General features: G+C 39.0%; 1 protein-coding gene across 21 annotated transcripts in view; it reads left to right on the top strand.

Annotated features, from left to right (window-relative positions):
• The window catches only part of PTBP3 (polypyrimidine tract binding protein 3), a 148,471-nt gene extending 139,461 nt beyond the window's left edge, over positions 1-9,010 (top strand). For all 21 annotated transcript variants that reach the window (XM_069962146.1, XM_069962147.1, XM_069962145.1 and 18 more), the window contains one exon: positions 1,093-9,010. In XM_069962146.1, coding sequence (XP_069818247.1) covers positions 1,093-1,225 — 133 coding nt within the window. In that variant the 3' untranslated portion in view covers positions 1,226-9,010. The remainder of the gene's footprint in view (positions 1-1,092) is intronic.
• Positions 9,011-14,716: the final 5,706 nt, after the last annotated feature.

The raw sequence follows: 14,716 nt of genomic DNA, 5'->3' as shown, positions 1-14,716 counted from the left end.
TTACCTTCCCGCCCCATCACTTACCAGAACATCCTGTACGACAGGTAGAGCGGTTCAGAGAGGGGTTACCCAGGGACCGCAGCCAGTCGATGCACCCAGCTAGTTAATCATTTAAATGCAGCTGTCAAAATTGACAGATGCATTACATGCTCAAGGAAACCCTCACCTGGTGTTCTAGCGAACAGATTGGGCACCCCCCCCCCCCCATGTTGCGATCGCGGAGGGTTGACCAGTGCTTGTGACCGGACCGGTGGTCAGCGCTGCAATGACACTGATCCCATAGTAATAAACCACTGATTTCATACAGCAATGCAGTATGTATGTACTGCATTGTTCAGTGTAGAGTTATAAGTCCCAGGGGGGACTTAAAGTTATTAAATATTAATAAAAAAATCCCATCACATAATAAAAGTTTAAATCACCCCCCTTCTTCCATTTTATTATTAAAAATAGACATATTTGTTATCGCCGCTTGTGGGATCACCCAAACTATGAAATGACTCTGCTGCTCAGTTACATTAAAGTGATTGGAGCTGAAGCCGCCATTACACGGGGCGACTGAGAGGAGTAAACGAGCGCTGTGAGCGCTGGTTTGCTCCTTGTTCCCCACTCGCTGCTGCTATTGCGTCGGCAGTGAGCGGGTGAGCACAGGGGGGACTGCCCAGGTGATCGCTAAATCGTCCGGGCAGCCCATAGCACATAGCAGCGGTCTGCTGCCGTGCTCTCATTCCACGAAGCAACAGCAGCAGTTCATTGCTGTATTAGTCGTTTGTCTTTCAACATGTTGAAAGACAAACGACTGCAATGATTAGCCAACATCGTTCATGTCTGCTTATTGTTGCCTTCTACTACACAAGACTATTATCCGACGAATACGGCCGATAATCGTTTCGTGTAATAGGGCCTTGAATTGTAATACCACACAGAACCTAGGCAAAGGTGTGTTGCTGTTTTTGTAAAAAAAAAAATAAAAGTATCTGTTTTTCCCATGCATAGAATTTTGGTGTTAAACATTTTATACATTCATCTTCAAGTTATTTTATACAAAATATGTATACCTTATCAAGATTGTTTCCTTTGATATTTTTGTAGGAAAGACCGAAAAATGGCACTTATTCAGCTTGGGTCAGTGGAGGAGGCTATAACCGCTCTAATAGATCTGCACAACCATGATTTGGGAGACAACCACCATCTGAGAGTGTCCTTTTCCAAGTCAATGATCTAAGTTCTGTCTGCTCTGCATTTTCCTCCCGCTTCATTATTTCCTTGTAAAGACTGGACCACAGTTTTGGCCCTCAGACAGAGACTGAATATTAGAAGACCAACTCTGCCTCGTTTGTTATTTTGTATCTCCATGAGAAGAGGGAAAACATATGCCGTCTTAGAAACAGACTGAGAACGTGCAGAATTGATATAAAGCTTTGTGCTTGATAGTGGTAAAATATACAAATTCTGCATTTTAGAGCAAAATCTAAAAATATTATCATTTTGTTGTATATTTGCATATCCCTGGTGTTTATTTTCTTTTTGTTCCAAATGAACGTACATACCATTTTTCAGACAATCATCCAGGTTTTGAGTCATACTACAGAGTCAAATCTCGACTTTTTTTTTTTTTTCTTTTCCCTCATTTTTACCTATGTGGAATTTTACTTTACAAGAATTGAAGGTTTTTGTTTTTTTTTATTGGTAAAGAATGTTGACTTTATCCTTTTCGTGGGCATATCACTGGCAAATATTTTTGTTTATATGCTGGTAATATGGTAATATTTGCTATAACAAATTAGACAATGGACCAAGTTTATTTTATTGACTATAATGCCCACAATTTTTTTCTAAATATATATTTATAATATATACATATATTTGTAAGTAATCTAGCTTATTCCTTGTAAAGCCTCCTCTGTTATGTGATGTTTTTGTTCTTTCAAGTCTAAATATTTTGGAAATGGTTCTAAAATTGAATGTTACTTGAAAATAGAACTGCACATTTTCATAAGCAGTCTGCATTGTGAAGCGAACGGCTGTTTGCCTACCAGGATGTGTCGTGTAATGCGCTTATTTTGGAACAAAATGAAAAGTTCACCATTAATGAAATCAAGAACTATTTCTTTTCTAAAAGAAAAAAAGTTTACAGTCTTACAAATAATTATTCAGGTCTATCATTTGGTTTTGCAGATTTTTAAGAAATTATTTTTGGTAATATGTTCAAGAAGACTTAAACCTCAAGGGTTTTTTGTACCACTATAATGACTAAAATCCTTACATCAGAATTACTGTGTACTTAATTTACTTATTATGTGCCTTATTATGTGCTTATAATGAAAAATAGGGTAGATTATTTTTGATGTATCTTTTAAAGTGTATTGGTGGGTTTGGTAAGAGTTTTTTCCTTCAGTTTTTATTAGGTTTTCGGTGTTAAGTGTGTGTTTTTGTTTTCTGTTTTTCCACAACCATTATCGCTTAAATTGCATTTAGCCTTAGAAAATAGGTGATAAGAATACAATACATTTACAATTAGGTGGACTGCATGTGTGTTACAAATACTTGCTTGCATAACAGTTTTTTTTTTTTCAGTGTGGTAGATATGCAGTTTACCATGTCATGGAGTACTTTGATTTGGCCACATCTTTACCTTGAGCCATGGGTTGGATAGCAGTATCCTAATTCCATGACATTTTGTGTCATGAGAAATGTCACAGATTTTTAGTGAATGGCTGGCTGTCTACTGCTATATGTGTATATGCTGTGTAAGCTCTGTATTATTTATGAGGATTTTAAAGTCCTTTCTACTCCACTTATAGTTTTACAGTATGAAAGCCAATGTAATGACTGGCTGGAAAACTGCACAAATAATGCAATATTTTGCATCACTGTGTACTCACACTTACAGGAAATAAGGAAATCTCGGTTTTGCTTTTATCTTTTATTCTTTTTCTAAAGGTTTTTGTTCATTTTAATGTGTGAAAGCCAGATATGAAATACGCATGTGAAAGAATTTGCAAGTTTCAACTCTGTTACTAATATATAGTTACCATAACATGTTATTGTTTATCTTGGTTATAAGGTGACGATATGGAAATCACAGTGAAGATATTATGTCTTATCAATACCATCTAAAAGAACCGGTCTTACTACCCATAGCAACCAATACCTGCAACTTTAAAGGCACTGTTCAGACTTAGTAAAACATGGCTGTTTTCCTTCAAAAATACCTTCACCCTTGTCCTCAGGTTGGGTGGGGTTTTGCAGCTCAGTTCCATGGAAGTGCAATACCAAATACAACCTTGGGACAGGGGTGGTGCTAGTTTTGCAAGAAAGTAGCTGTGTTTTTTTCTAATCCTGGATAACCCCTTTAATTTCTTAAGCAACCCTAAGATTGGTTGCAAAAAGGCCGGATTTTCTGCAAGGCCTCATGCAAGAGTCATGTTTAGGAGACTGTACAGCAGCACTGGAGCCCATGTGGTCACCTACAAGCAATGCTCATGTACATACAGCATATAATGAAGCATTCCACAATTTTCGTACAGAATCCAACAGGAAAAAAAAATCCCCTTATGAAATTAGGAGCATAAAATAGTAAGTACACGAAGACCCTATGCACCTTCATAAGTGACCTATTCTGGCTTTGTCCATAATATGATTGTGTGCATTGGAGTTTTGATAAATTAGACTAAATGACGTCACATCTAGTGAATAGCTGGGATTTTTTATTTTAATTCTGGTCATTACCAATCTAACTTTTTTCCCAGGATGAAACAATAGATTCCGAGTCTGCAAACTGTTGCCACATGCATCTCAGGATTTAGATCAGCAGTTTTGCTTGATTTATGCATTTCAAAATGCAAAAACAGAGAAACTAAACCAAGTCAAGCATATCCTCAAGAATCTCTTAACCGGCCCTGAATGTCAGTTGCTGCATTCCAAGAAATTGCAGTGGAAAGATATATATGATAGATATTATGTGAGGTCTTAGCTGGTCTAAGTACATTGTGTGGTGTTCATTGGATTCTTAACCCTTTCCCATGTTTTAAATATATCTATATATCTATAAATGTTATCAGAATCCAACATCATTAACTATTTAAATAGTGTTTGTGGAGAAACCGATGTCCTTCAGAAAGTGCTCTAAGATTTGATTGGAGCAACTAGCAGTGTTTTACTAAATATTCTACATGTCATTTCTAGTACCTCCGAAGTCTGTTTTAACTCGTATATGTTTATACAGAGATGTTTAATCTATTGAGGAGTACTATTTTTTTTAAACCTATACTGGTAACTATGCCTGAGAACCTGTATTAATTGAAACCCTGTCTCAGGTAATTTTCAAGAGCAGAAATAAATGCTTCCTGAGTGGCATCTCAAAATGACCCCTGATGCTGATATACTTGTTAGCACTTTAATAGTTAATTCTTTCCAGATTGTAAGATGACAAGTGATCAATCACACTTTTTAAAACTATCATTTGAACTGTTTCTATTAAGCGTTATGTAGCTTGGTACATCTACCTTAAATTAGAGACAGAACAATACTGCAATAAAATATACTGTACTACTTCTGCTGGAATATTGTTCTTTGCCCCTTTACATCCATAGGCAATAATCTTCTTTTTTTTCTTTTTTTTTTTGCACCACAGAGCAACTTCCAGTACCACTAAGTTAATGTAGGCCTTGTGGTCAGCCTTAGCTATATGATTATTCATTATCAACTATCTATCGTATCTGTTATGAAATGTTTATGGCTTGAGTATCATGACAAGCAGTCATTAGGTTAGGGCCCTATAACACCAACAAATATCTGATCTGATATCTAAGCCATGAATGGACTATAAACAGAGTACAGGTCATAAAGAAATGACTGGATTTCTGTTCTTTTCAAATCCATTCCTGGCTTTGGCTGTAAAAATCTGTCAGAGATCTATTGGTTTTAATAGGGCCCTTAGTCTATGTAAATAGTATTTGCTGCAAAAATTGGAAAATATTGGAATTGAACAATAGGCCTCGTACTATATGGATTTTCTCATAGAATGTTTTTGATTAAAGGGTTACTACAATTGATTGTTGATGTACTCATTTAGTACAGTGATGTATTTTGTGTATATAACAGGTGGTTTAATAGAAAACATCATATATTAAAACATTTTTAGAGAGAGGTTATTGGGAGAGACTTGGTGAATACTTATGTCAATTCTTCTAGCTTAACAGACTAGTGACTTGAGATATAGAGCTTACTCTTTACTGTAGTTACATTAGCAGATATGCTCCATTATTGTTTTACATACTGATAGACTACAGCTATATTTTGCTCTTCTTCTGCCTGGCGCTTAGCACCATGCCTTGGTTTAGAATTGGAAATGTATAGTTTGCTTCCTATGAACCCAGTGAACATATTGTAATGGTGAAGGAGGCAGTCATAATTTGCATTTGTTTGGTGGCAGAGCTAATTTTTTTTGTCATGTAATGGCTTGTAGAAAAGTCAGCAAGCAAAGTGGAACCTTGGGCTTGTGATCATTTACCAGTTTTATTATACCAGTCTGATAAAAATATTAATGCATGCCTTTGTCTAATCCACAGACTGCTTATAATGTAGTGCATGACATTAGGTGGAGTAAAGTAACTTCTGTGGCTTAATGTTTTATATCCAAGCATGCCTTGATCATTTTATGTTTGTGTGGCGTCGATTTTGAGGTCAGTTGTATGAAGGGTTGCTGTGGGGACAAAGCTGTAAATCCCTACCTTTTGTTGGGGTTTGAATATTTATGTGATAGTTTGTGTGTACGTATAAAAATATATATATTTGGTGTTTTTGTTTTGTTTTTTAGCAGTGTGCAGCCAAATGTGTGATTTTTTTTTTTTTTCTGGCTTCAAATGGTTATATATGTTATGGCATGCAGTAAGTTGTTTTTTTTTTTTAAGTTCTTTCATTCTTTTCTTTTGACCTACATAATTGTGGAAGGTGGTTTATTAAAATGTGATGTAAGAGTATATTCTGGCACTCCAGTTTTATTTTTAACCACTATCTTTTACTTTTATCATGTGAGATAGACTATTGAGTATTGGATGTTGTTCTGTGCACATCATTTGGTTACATTCAGCAGAGAAGTGTTTGCTTTAAATTGGTATGATGATCATTTATTGTGTTCGTAAGTTTAACCTTACATAGTAGGTCCAGTATAGCTGTGATACTACTTGGTGTTTTATTACCTAGTGTTAGCAACTGATGGCATACCAAAAGGACCCTGTAACAGATAAAAAAAAAACTGGATCAGAATGTTTTACAATAATTACGAGGACCCCCACCTCCAATAGTTGTTCCCTACCAATGGGGTAGGGGGATAACATGTTGATTAATGGGATCTGGGACCCCCACTGACTAATGGGGTCCTCTGGGAGCCCCACTGATCATGATAACGGAGGAAAATTGTCCCCTTATGCTTAAAGCTTGGCACAGTTTGGGTGTTCCATAGAAAAATGAATGGAGTGCTGGCTGTGCACATGTGGTACAACTTTCCCCTGCTACCATGATTAGTGGGGGCCTCAGTGGTTGTTCCCCCACCAATCCAGTATGTTATTCCCTATCCTGTGGAAAGGGCATAACTGTTGGAGATGGGAATTCCCATGTAAACATTTTGCTTTTGGTTAGGTGACATAATAAATCTAAAACGTTAGTATAGAAACTCTTTCAAAATACTCTATTTTGTAGTTATATTAACCAGAGCACAGAAAAGTTACAAAGCCTTGATGGACAGAAAGCCCATGTATTTCAATGAGTACTGGTACTGCCAAATAAAACTGAAGAACCTGTATATAATCACATACAAGTTTCTGCCATGTATTCCAGTGCCTTCATAGCATTCACATGGCTCCTTATAACATTTTAACACTTTAATGAAGTTGTCCAGAATTAGAAAAATAGTCAACTCTCTTCCATATCGGGCTGTGCCTGGTATTAAAATGGCCATTCACAAGAATGAGTATGATCTGCAGTACAGACACAATCCAAGAAGTGCTGTGTCTTAAAAAGCAGACAGTTCCTTTACTGTCTCCAGACAGCAACAAAGATAAATTCTTGTAATTATTTTCATTCCCCTCCTTGGACTTGAAGTGATAGACACCATAAAAACAGGGATTAGAGGATAAGGACTCTACTGTTTGGCCCCTTTTAATACTATGGTAGAGGAAATGAGGCCTTTTTTATTCCACTTTAGATCTTAATTCACGACAACCGTATCATTCTTTATCAAGAAGCTATAATTCGAAGATAGATATGAATATAGAAAAAAATATTACTTTAAAGATCTTTAATCCTTGGTGAAGGTTATGGGCTGTCTTAGGTGAGAACAATGCTGCTATTGTGGAGTGTGTGAATTATAGTACACCAGACCTCTATTTCTATGTTCTGTTGCATCATTGAGGCAATAAGACAATGTTACTCCTTCCTGTATTCTCAATATCCATGATATAATTGAATGTATAGTGCCCAACACTGGATATCTAGTTCCTAGCTGAAAAGCTGCAGTTTATAGTCTAATAGAGAGCATGTGGAAAATCAGGGATTTTACCATTGCTTCTAAAATAGTTAGCACCCTATTACTACATTTTTATGGATTGCAAATGTCAGTACATCTGATTAATACATAGCATTTACACTTTCAAAACATCGAAGATTAAATGTCACAACTTGGATAAAGTGGAGCCGATGGATCTTTGAGCGGCATATTAAGGTGATGGATATAACATGCATGAAACACCAATGGCATCTGTTAGTATAGTTATCTAAGTGGATGTGTGATACACAGCCCTATACTGTATGACACTGATTCTTCCCTACGTTATTTGCATTTTTATTTCAGAATGCTTTCAGAGTAGACAGAAATATTCCTATGTGAACATTCTGGGAGTATTAAAATCTGTTTGAATTCTAGATAATGTAATAGTTTGTATCTTTTTATATATTATTGGGGCTTGATGCAAGATTGTAAACATTTTAAAGGACCAAAGTTTATGTGCCTTCAATTATAGACATTCATTGTTTGTGCTTGCATAAATCCGCAAAACCATTTCACATTAGTGTCTCGCTAAAGTTTAAAACTACAGAGTTCTTCACCAGGGAAAAATGGAAGACCCCTTTATCACTCAATGATTGACCTCAGCAGGTCTCATTGTGTTGTATTGCAGTAGAGAAAGATAGAGGAGGTTTTTGTGCTACATACAACTAATATGCAGCTACTGTATGTCTTTATTTCACAGCAAAGGTTATTCTATGTTTAATGAAAGGACACAGATGAGATTTCATAGCTTATTTTATGTACATTTGGGTATTATAATGTTGCTTTACACTAGATACCTTTTTGTTTCTCTTGATAAATATGAATGTCTGCTTATGTGTATTGCACATTTTTGTTTAAGCCCACAGTAGCACAAGTTACAAGTGCATTTCTGTACTGTATCTAGAATGTCACCTCATTGCTCTGACCAAAGATGTCTGTCCTGGTATTACTAAGACATTCAGTGGTTGTGTACATTTTTACTATGTTGTTCAGAAACAAAAAGTGGCCTTTTCAACTCCTTTTCTTCTCCTGTTGACCAGATAATTTTCCGTTTTGTGATCAAATTTTCACTTAACCTGGGACACTAGGTGGCTATTTACAGTACTGTATTTATAGAAAGATTATGGGGCCAATGGCATTTTAATCTGTTCTGCCTGTTTTCTTCATCGCACCCTTTCTTCACACCAAGAATGTTCTTCAACATTCAGAAATGCTGTAAATATTTGTAACAACTTTTTTTTTTTATCTAGGCGAAAATGTGGTTTTTGGGAACAATTTAAAGTATAATGTGCTTTTATATGAAAAAGAATCACTTGTCTTGTATATTTTGATAAGCAACAGTACCAGCTTTACTTGTGACAATGCAGAGGGTGGGTGGGCAGCAAGATTTCATGTACATTATAATGACCTGTTATTACATGAAAAGTGAAGATGAATATTAAAGAAACCATTATTTTCTAACTGTGTAGTGCATGGTTAATTCATATCTCTGTATTCTGTATCACATTTCTTTTTTTTTTTACGTTTATGTATTTACCGTAAACTACTCAATTATCTATACTTACTCTTTCTTAACAACTTTAGCTGTTTGAAGCATGCCGTTAATAAATGTCATTACACCTATACTCTTCTAAATTTTCTCCTGCGTTCTTGTCTCCTGCATTGGGGGTTTCCTTGTCTCTGTTTGTGATGCTAATATTGTCTTTTTATTTTTTTATATTAAGTATTTAACCATAATACTAAGGTATGGCATATCCCCAGGATGTACTGTACTAGATTTGTCATGCACAGTGAGATACCTGCCTATCTTCATAAAGAAATTCAACACTTTTTATTAACTAATAACTTAGGAAGGACTAGAAAGCGTCCTAAATGTATTTATGAACTACAAAAAATAACAATGTAATATGACAAGAAACTTTATAACTAGAGATGAGTAAACTTGAAAAATTTTAGGTTCGTACGAATCAGAACTCTTGGTATTTGATTACCGGTGGATGAAGAAGTTGATTGCAGCCCTAAGGCTGCCTGGAAAACATGGATACAGCCATAGGCTGTTGTGCTCAAAATTTGCTCATCTCTGTTTATAACTCCCCTCCAGCCCCCCTCCAACCTCAACACTTGCATGGCTGCCACAGGGTATATACACCTCCAGTTTCAGTGGAAAGAGAAGGACCTGCACAATAGAACAACTACCTATACAGGATAAAGTATGATACAGTTTTACATATCTTACAATAAGTACCTAACATTTGTAGCATTTGAGTATGTGATAAGACCTAAGAAGCAACATCTGGATACTCAAGCTGCCTGCCCCATTGTCATCCCACTGCGAGTATGTAAAGGGCAGCCCCCTTAAAGCGACTCTGTACTCACAATCTGTCCCCGCCCAAACCACTTGTACCTTCGGATAGCTACTGTCCTGGGGTCCGTTTGGCAGGTGATGCAGTTATTGTCCTAAAAAACAACTTTTAAACTGGCAGCCCCGTGCCCAACGGGAGTATCTGTGCCCTAACTTTGCACCACCCCTCCGTCCGAACATTTTCTCCATGCTGAACATTGCACAGGTGCTTAACGATCCAGCCCATGTGCCGGGCTGACACAGGTGGGGAATAGGAGGCAATCTGCCTGGAGCATTCCTAATGATGAAGAGGAGGGACTGAGGGGTGTTGCAAAGTTAGCGCACAGATGCTCCCGTTTGGCACAGGCTGTAGGTTTAAAAGTTGTTTTTTAGGACAATAACTGCATTACCTGCCGAACGGACACCAGGACAGATCTTGGATTAAAAGCAGCTATGGGAAGGTACTAGTGGTTTAGGGAGGGCAGACTGTGGGTACAGAGTTGCTTTAACTAAACCCCCCCCCCCTTTACATACATTACCGGTAGGTGCTCCGGCACCTAGATGTCCCACTCAGCTAATCGGTGGCTGTGGCAGGGTAAACTCTTTAAAAGTGAAGAGATCCACAGAGGATATCCAATATCTTTCATGACAGAAAATCTAACCACATATATTGGCCCATTTTCCACAGTACCACAGGTTGGCAGAGGCTCCGGGGTGTTAAAACATAAACACTCCTAAAGGGATTCCCTTTTGAATACTACACCCCTCACCCTGCAATATAATCCAACACCTCTATGCACACCCAGGGGGTACACAGGAAAAAAAAAAAAAAAATCTGACTGATCGGCAGTCCAGAAGACCGTCTGGCCACACACAGTACAGTTCAGTTGCTGGTGGAACAGACAGGGATCTTCAAAAATGTCCCATGTGCCGGGCAGCACATGGGACACTGCTGGCTGGATCACCCTGCAAAGAAACGCTAGGCCACCAATGATCCCTATGCCGCCAACCGCCTGGGGTACACACACCATGATGGCAAAGGGGGACAGTGGCGGCAGTAAAAGCAGCAGCACTACAGAAGTAGCTTCTGCAGGAGGCTACAGGAGACACTATGCCACCAATGACACTGGAGGATGGCACAGAAGGTATGCTGGCAAGAAAAAGGGCGATCGGGTGGGTGACATGACAGCAATCGCCATCTAATGCTTTCAATTGCTGCAATTGGATATTCACTCTTGACCAGCAATCGTAGTTACAGGGCAAGCCATTTTTAAGTGATCACCATGTGACTACACACAGTGATTGAAGTGCCAACGTAAATGTACGCCATGGGTTCTTAAGGCACAGGCTTCAATGGCATACATACATGGTATCCAATGTCGGAAAGGGGTTAAAGACTATCACACAATTTCTGTTTTTTTTCGATCTTGCCTCCAGATAAATCACCCTAATACATCATAAAAATGGGGGTCCTGAGTGCTCCTTTATGAATAGAGCAGCAGTATGCATACTGGACTGCTGCTACTTCATTCATATACTATGGGACTACTGAATACAGAGTATGAGCAGTGTAATATCAGCAGCTGGACCCTGATGAAAAATGATCAATTATCAAATCGCAATAAAAGAGCTAAACCATTATAGCTACAAAAGTGGGACTATTGCGGAGTATAGGTTTGTACAGCAGCTGTTGCTGTCGCAGTGTCAAAAATGGGAAAATCCGAAAAAAAAAGAAGTAAATCTTCAGCCAGTTAAAGGGGTTATCCAGCGCTACAAAAACATGGCCACTTCCCCCCTACTGTTGTCTCCAGTTTGGGTGGGGTTTTGAAACTCCGTTCCATTGAAGTAAATGGAGCTTAATTGCAAACCGCACCTAAACTGGAGACAACAGTAGGGGGAAAAGTGGCCATGTTTTTGTAGCGCTGGATAACCCCTTTAATCATTACATTTTCTCCCAGGACAGCAGTGGACCTTGGTGGGTCAGCGGTGTAAAATGACGCTTAACCCAAGACAGCAGTGGACATTGGTGGATCAGCGGCGTAAAATCTAAAATCTTTATAATATACCATTTAACACATTCCAATCCTGCTTGAAGTATTCTTTCATCTCCCCTTGTATGGTACTCTTTGTATCCCCTGTTAGTTGTGGCACCAATTTATACAGTATGTCAATTTAATATCGATTTTTATTAAGTTAATTTTGGATCAAATTTATTGTCCTCTGCCAGGATTTCGAGGCCAAGGGCAGTATGTGACATCTGCTGCTCATTGGATAAACATTTTTCTGGGACAGGCAGCAATGCCAAATGGAGGTCACACCACTTTGGCCTACTAGGTATATTTGGGGCCAGTATTCAGACACCTCATCATCACTATTAGAGATGAGCGAACCTCGAGCATGCTCGAGTCTATCCAAACCCGAGCATTCGACATAGCGGGGGCTGCTGAAGTTGGATAAAGCTCTTAAAGCGTAACTGTCATTTCAGGGCCATTTTTCTGAAAACATTAAATATCAACAGTACAAGCGATTTTAAGAAACTCTGTAATAGGTTTTATGTACTAAAAGAGTTTCCTTCTGTACTGAAAAAGCAATCTCCCAGCCTCCCCCCTCACATCAAATGAAGCAGGATTTCTGTGTCCATTATGTGGCTATGGAGAGGGGAGGGGCTGTTAGGAGTGACTGAGCACGGAGGATTTCTGCAAAGCACAACACCCTGCAATCTTCTCTCAGTAAGTTCATAGATAAGCACTGACCTTTCTGACTCCAGAATCCTGCGGTTTAGGTGCCCAGAGAGTCTACAAACAGCTGACCTTCATGTCACCTCTTCCTGCTCCCTCATCTCCATCAGCCCCTCCCCCCTTCATAGGCTTACAATGGAGAGAGCAGAGCCCGTCTTCACTGGCTTCTCTGTAATGAAGACGTGTTTGCCTGATAATGCACAGATAAGAAGTCAGGGGGGGAGGCTGGGAGATTGCTTCTTGAGTACAGAAGGAGGCTTTTTTGGCTGATGAAACCTATTACAGAGTTTCTTAAAATCGCTTATACTACTGATTCACGCTTTAAGCTTTAAACATGACAGTTACGCTTTAAGCTGTCTGGAAAACATTAATACATGGATATGTTTTCCACATAGCCTTAGGGCTTTATCCAAGTTCAGCAGCCCCCACTATGCCGAATGCTCGGGTTCGAATAGACTCGAGCATGCTCGAGGTTCGCTCATCTCTAATCACTACGTAACACACCCAATCCTTGTAGCGTATCAACGCTGCTTAACCCACCACAGTCAGGCTGTCCTGCACTTCCATAGCCTAAGTGAACGCAGCCACTCTGGACAGGAACTGCTTCAGTCCATGGAGGGTGAAATTTTAAAGTGGCTCCCCCCCCTTAACATTTGCAGGCGGGCACTGTAGTGATACTCAATGGGAGGAACTTTGTGTCGGCACTGCAGAAGGGAAGGCTGAGACATTCGGTGCATAGCTCACACGCTGAACCTACTCGTGCAAAGGTTCCTATGCCCTCTGCCAGATCCAATGCCATTGTGGACTTCAGGAACATCAGCTCATCTGCGATGTGACAACACAATAGAATATATGTTGGACCGGCTATACAAACAGAGATCAGCAGTCTACAAATTCCTCTTGACGCATTCTGGCAGCTGCACGCTTGGCAGATGATGCGTGATGTCTGCCGATTTCTGGTACCATTTGAGGTAGCTCGGAGAGGAGTGAAATGGTGGTGGATGCGTAAGAGGAGGAGGAGGTATATGGCCAGGATTTCCAAACACCAATGGGTGGCATCTTTGGCCAAATCACGTGAAATGGCCAGCAGAGGTACCAAATCAGAATCCACAGAAAAGTCAGGTCACAATAGCCAAAGGTCAGGGGAGCCTGATAACTAGGATAGTCGTAGTCCAAAAGCCAGGGTCAGAACAGCCAAAAGATAACATAGGAGGGACGACATTGGGTATCCATGGCGTCACCCGGCTGGGAGCGAGGCACGGAACATGCAACTCTAGCGGCACATTGTGTAGCGGCAGCTGAAATTTTACACAAAGTAGTACTTGGAGATTTATGAGTGTTTCTAGCATGCTAACCTTTCAAATACACTTAATTAATGAAGTGGTCCCTAAAAAAAAATTCATAAAAATTAAAAAATTTGCTGCTAAACTTCTAAGCTCTGTAATGTAAAATAATGAAAAGAAGGAAGAAGGACTTTTACAGAATAATAACAAATGTAAAGTGCACACATTTGTAAATGTGAATTTTTTAAAATTATACTTTTTCAACAAATAAAAACAGAAAACATTAACGGAAATGTGCTACTTCCATAAAGAAGGTTATACAGTTATGTCAGAAAGTTATATAGATTTATAAATGACTTAAAAAAAAAATCTCAAGCCTTTTAGTTACCAGCTGCTGTTTGCCCTGCAGGAAGTGGTGTATTCTTTCCAGTGTGACATGGTGTTTTCTGCTGATACCTCTGTCTATGATTGGTCCAATTCAGTAGAGGTTTTCTTTGGGTATTTGCTACTGTTCTGGACAGTTCATGTCAAGGACAGAGGTGGCAACAGAGAGCACTGTGTCAGAATGTACAGAATATGTCACTTCCTGTAGGACATACAGCAGCTAATAAGTACAAGAAGATGAGATTTTTAAATTTGCAAATTATGCTTTGGTGCTGTCTTGTCTCAGTTAGTGGTTGGCTGAGTGGGCTGCCGGTCTCAAGAAAAGTTTGCCTTGGAAGTGGCAAAGCTACAGTCAGTTGGAAACACTGAAGACGTTGCAGAAGGACACCGGGGGAGTACGGAGAGGTCAGCATTTCGGGGG

This window comes from Dendropsophus ebraccatus, chromosome 3 (assembly GCF_027789765.1).
Source record: "Dendropsophus ebraccatus isolate aDenEbr1 chromosome 3, aDenEbr1.pat, whole genome shotgun sequence".
NCBI lineage: Eukaryota > Metazoa > Chordata > Amphibia > Anura > Hylidae > Dendropsophus > Dendropsophus ebraccatus.
Note: the sequence above shows the minus strand (reverse complement) of the source record. Positions and strands in the feature narration are given on the sequence as shown.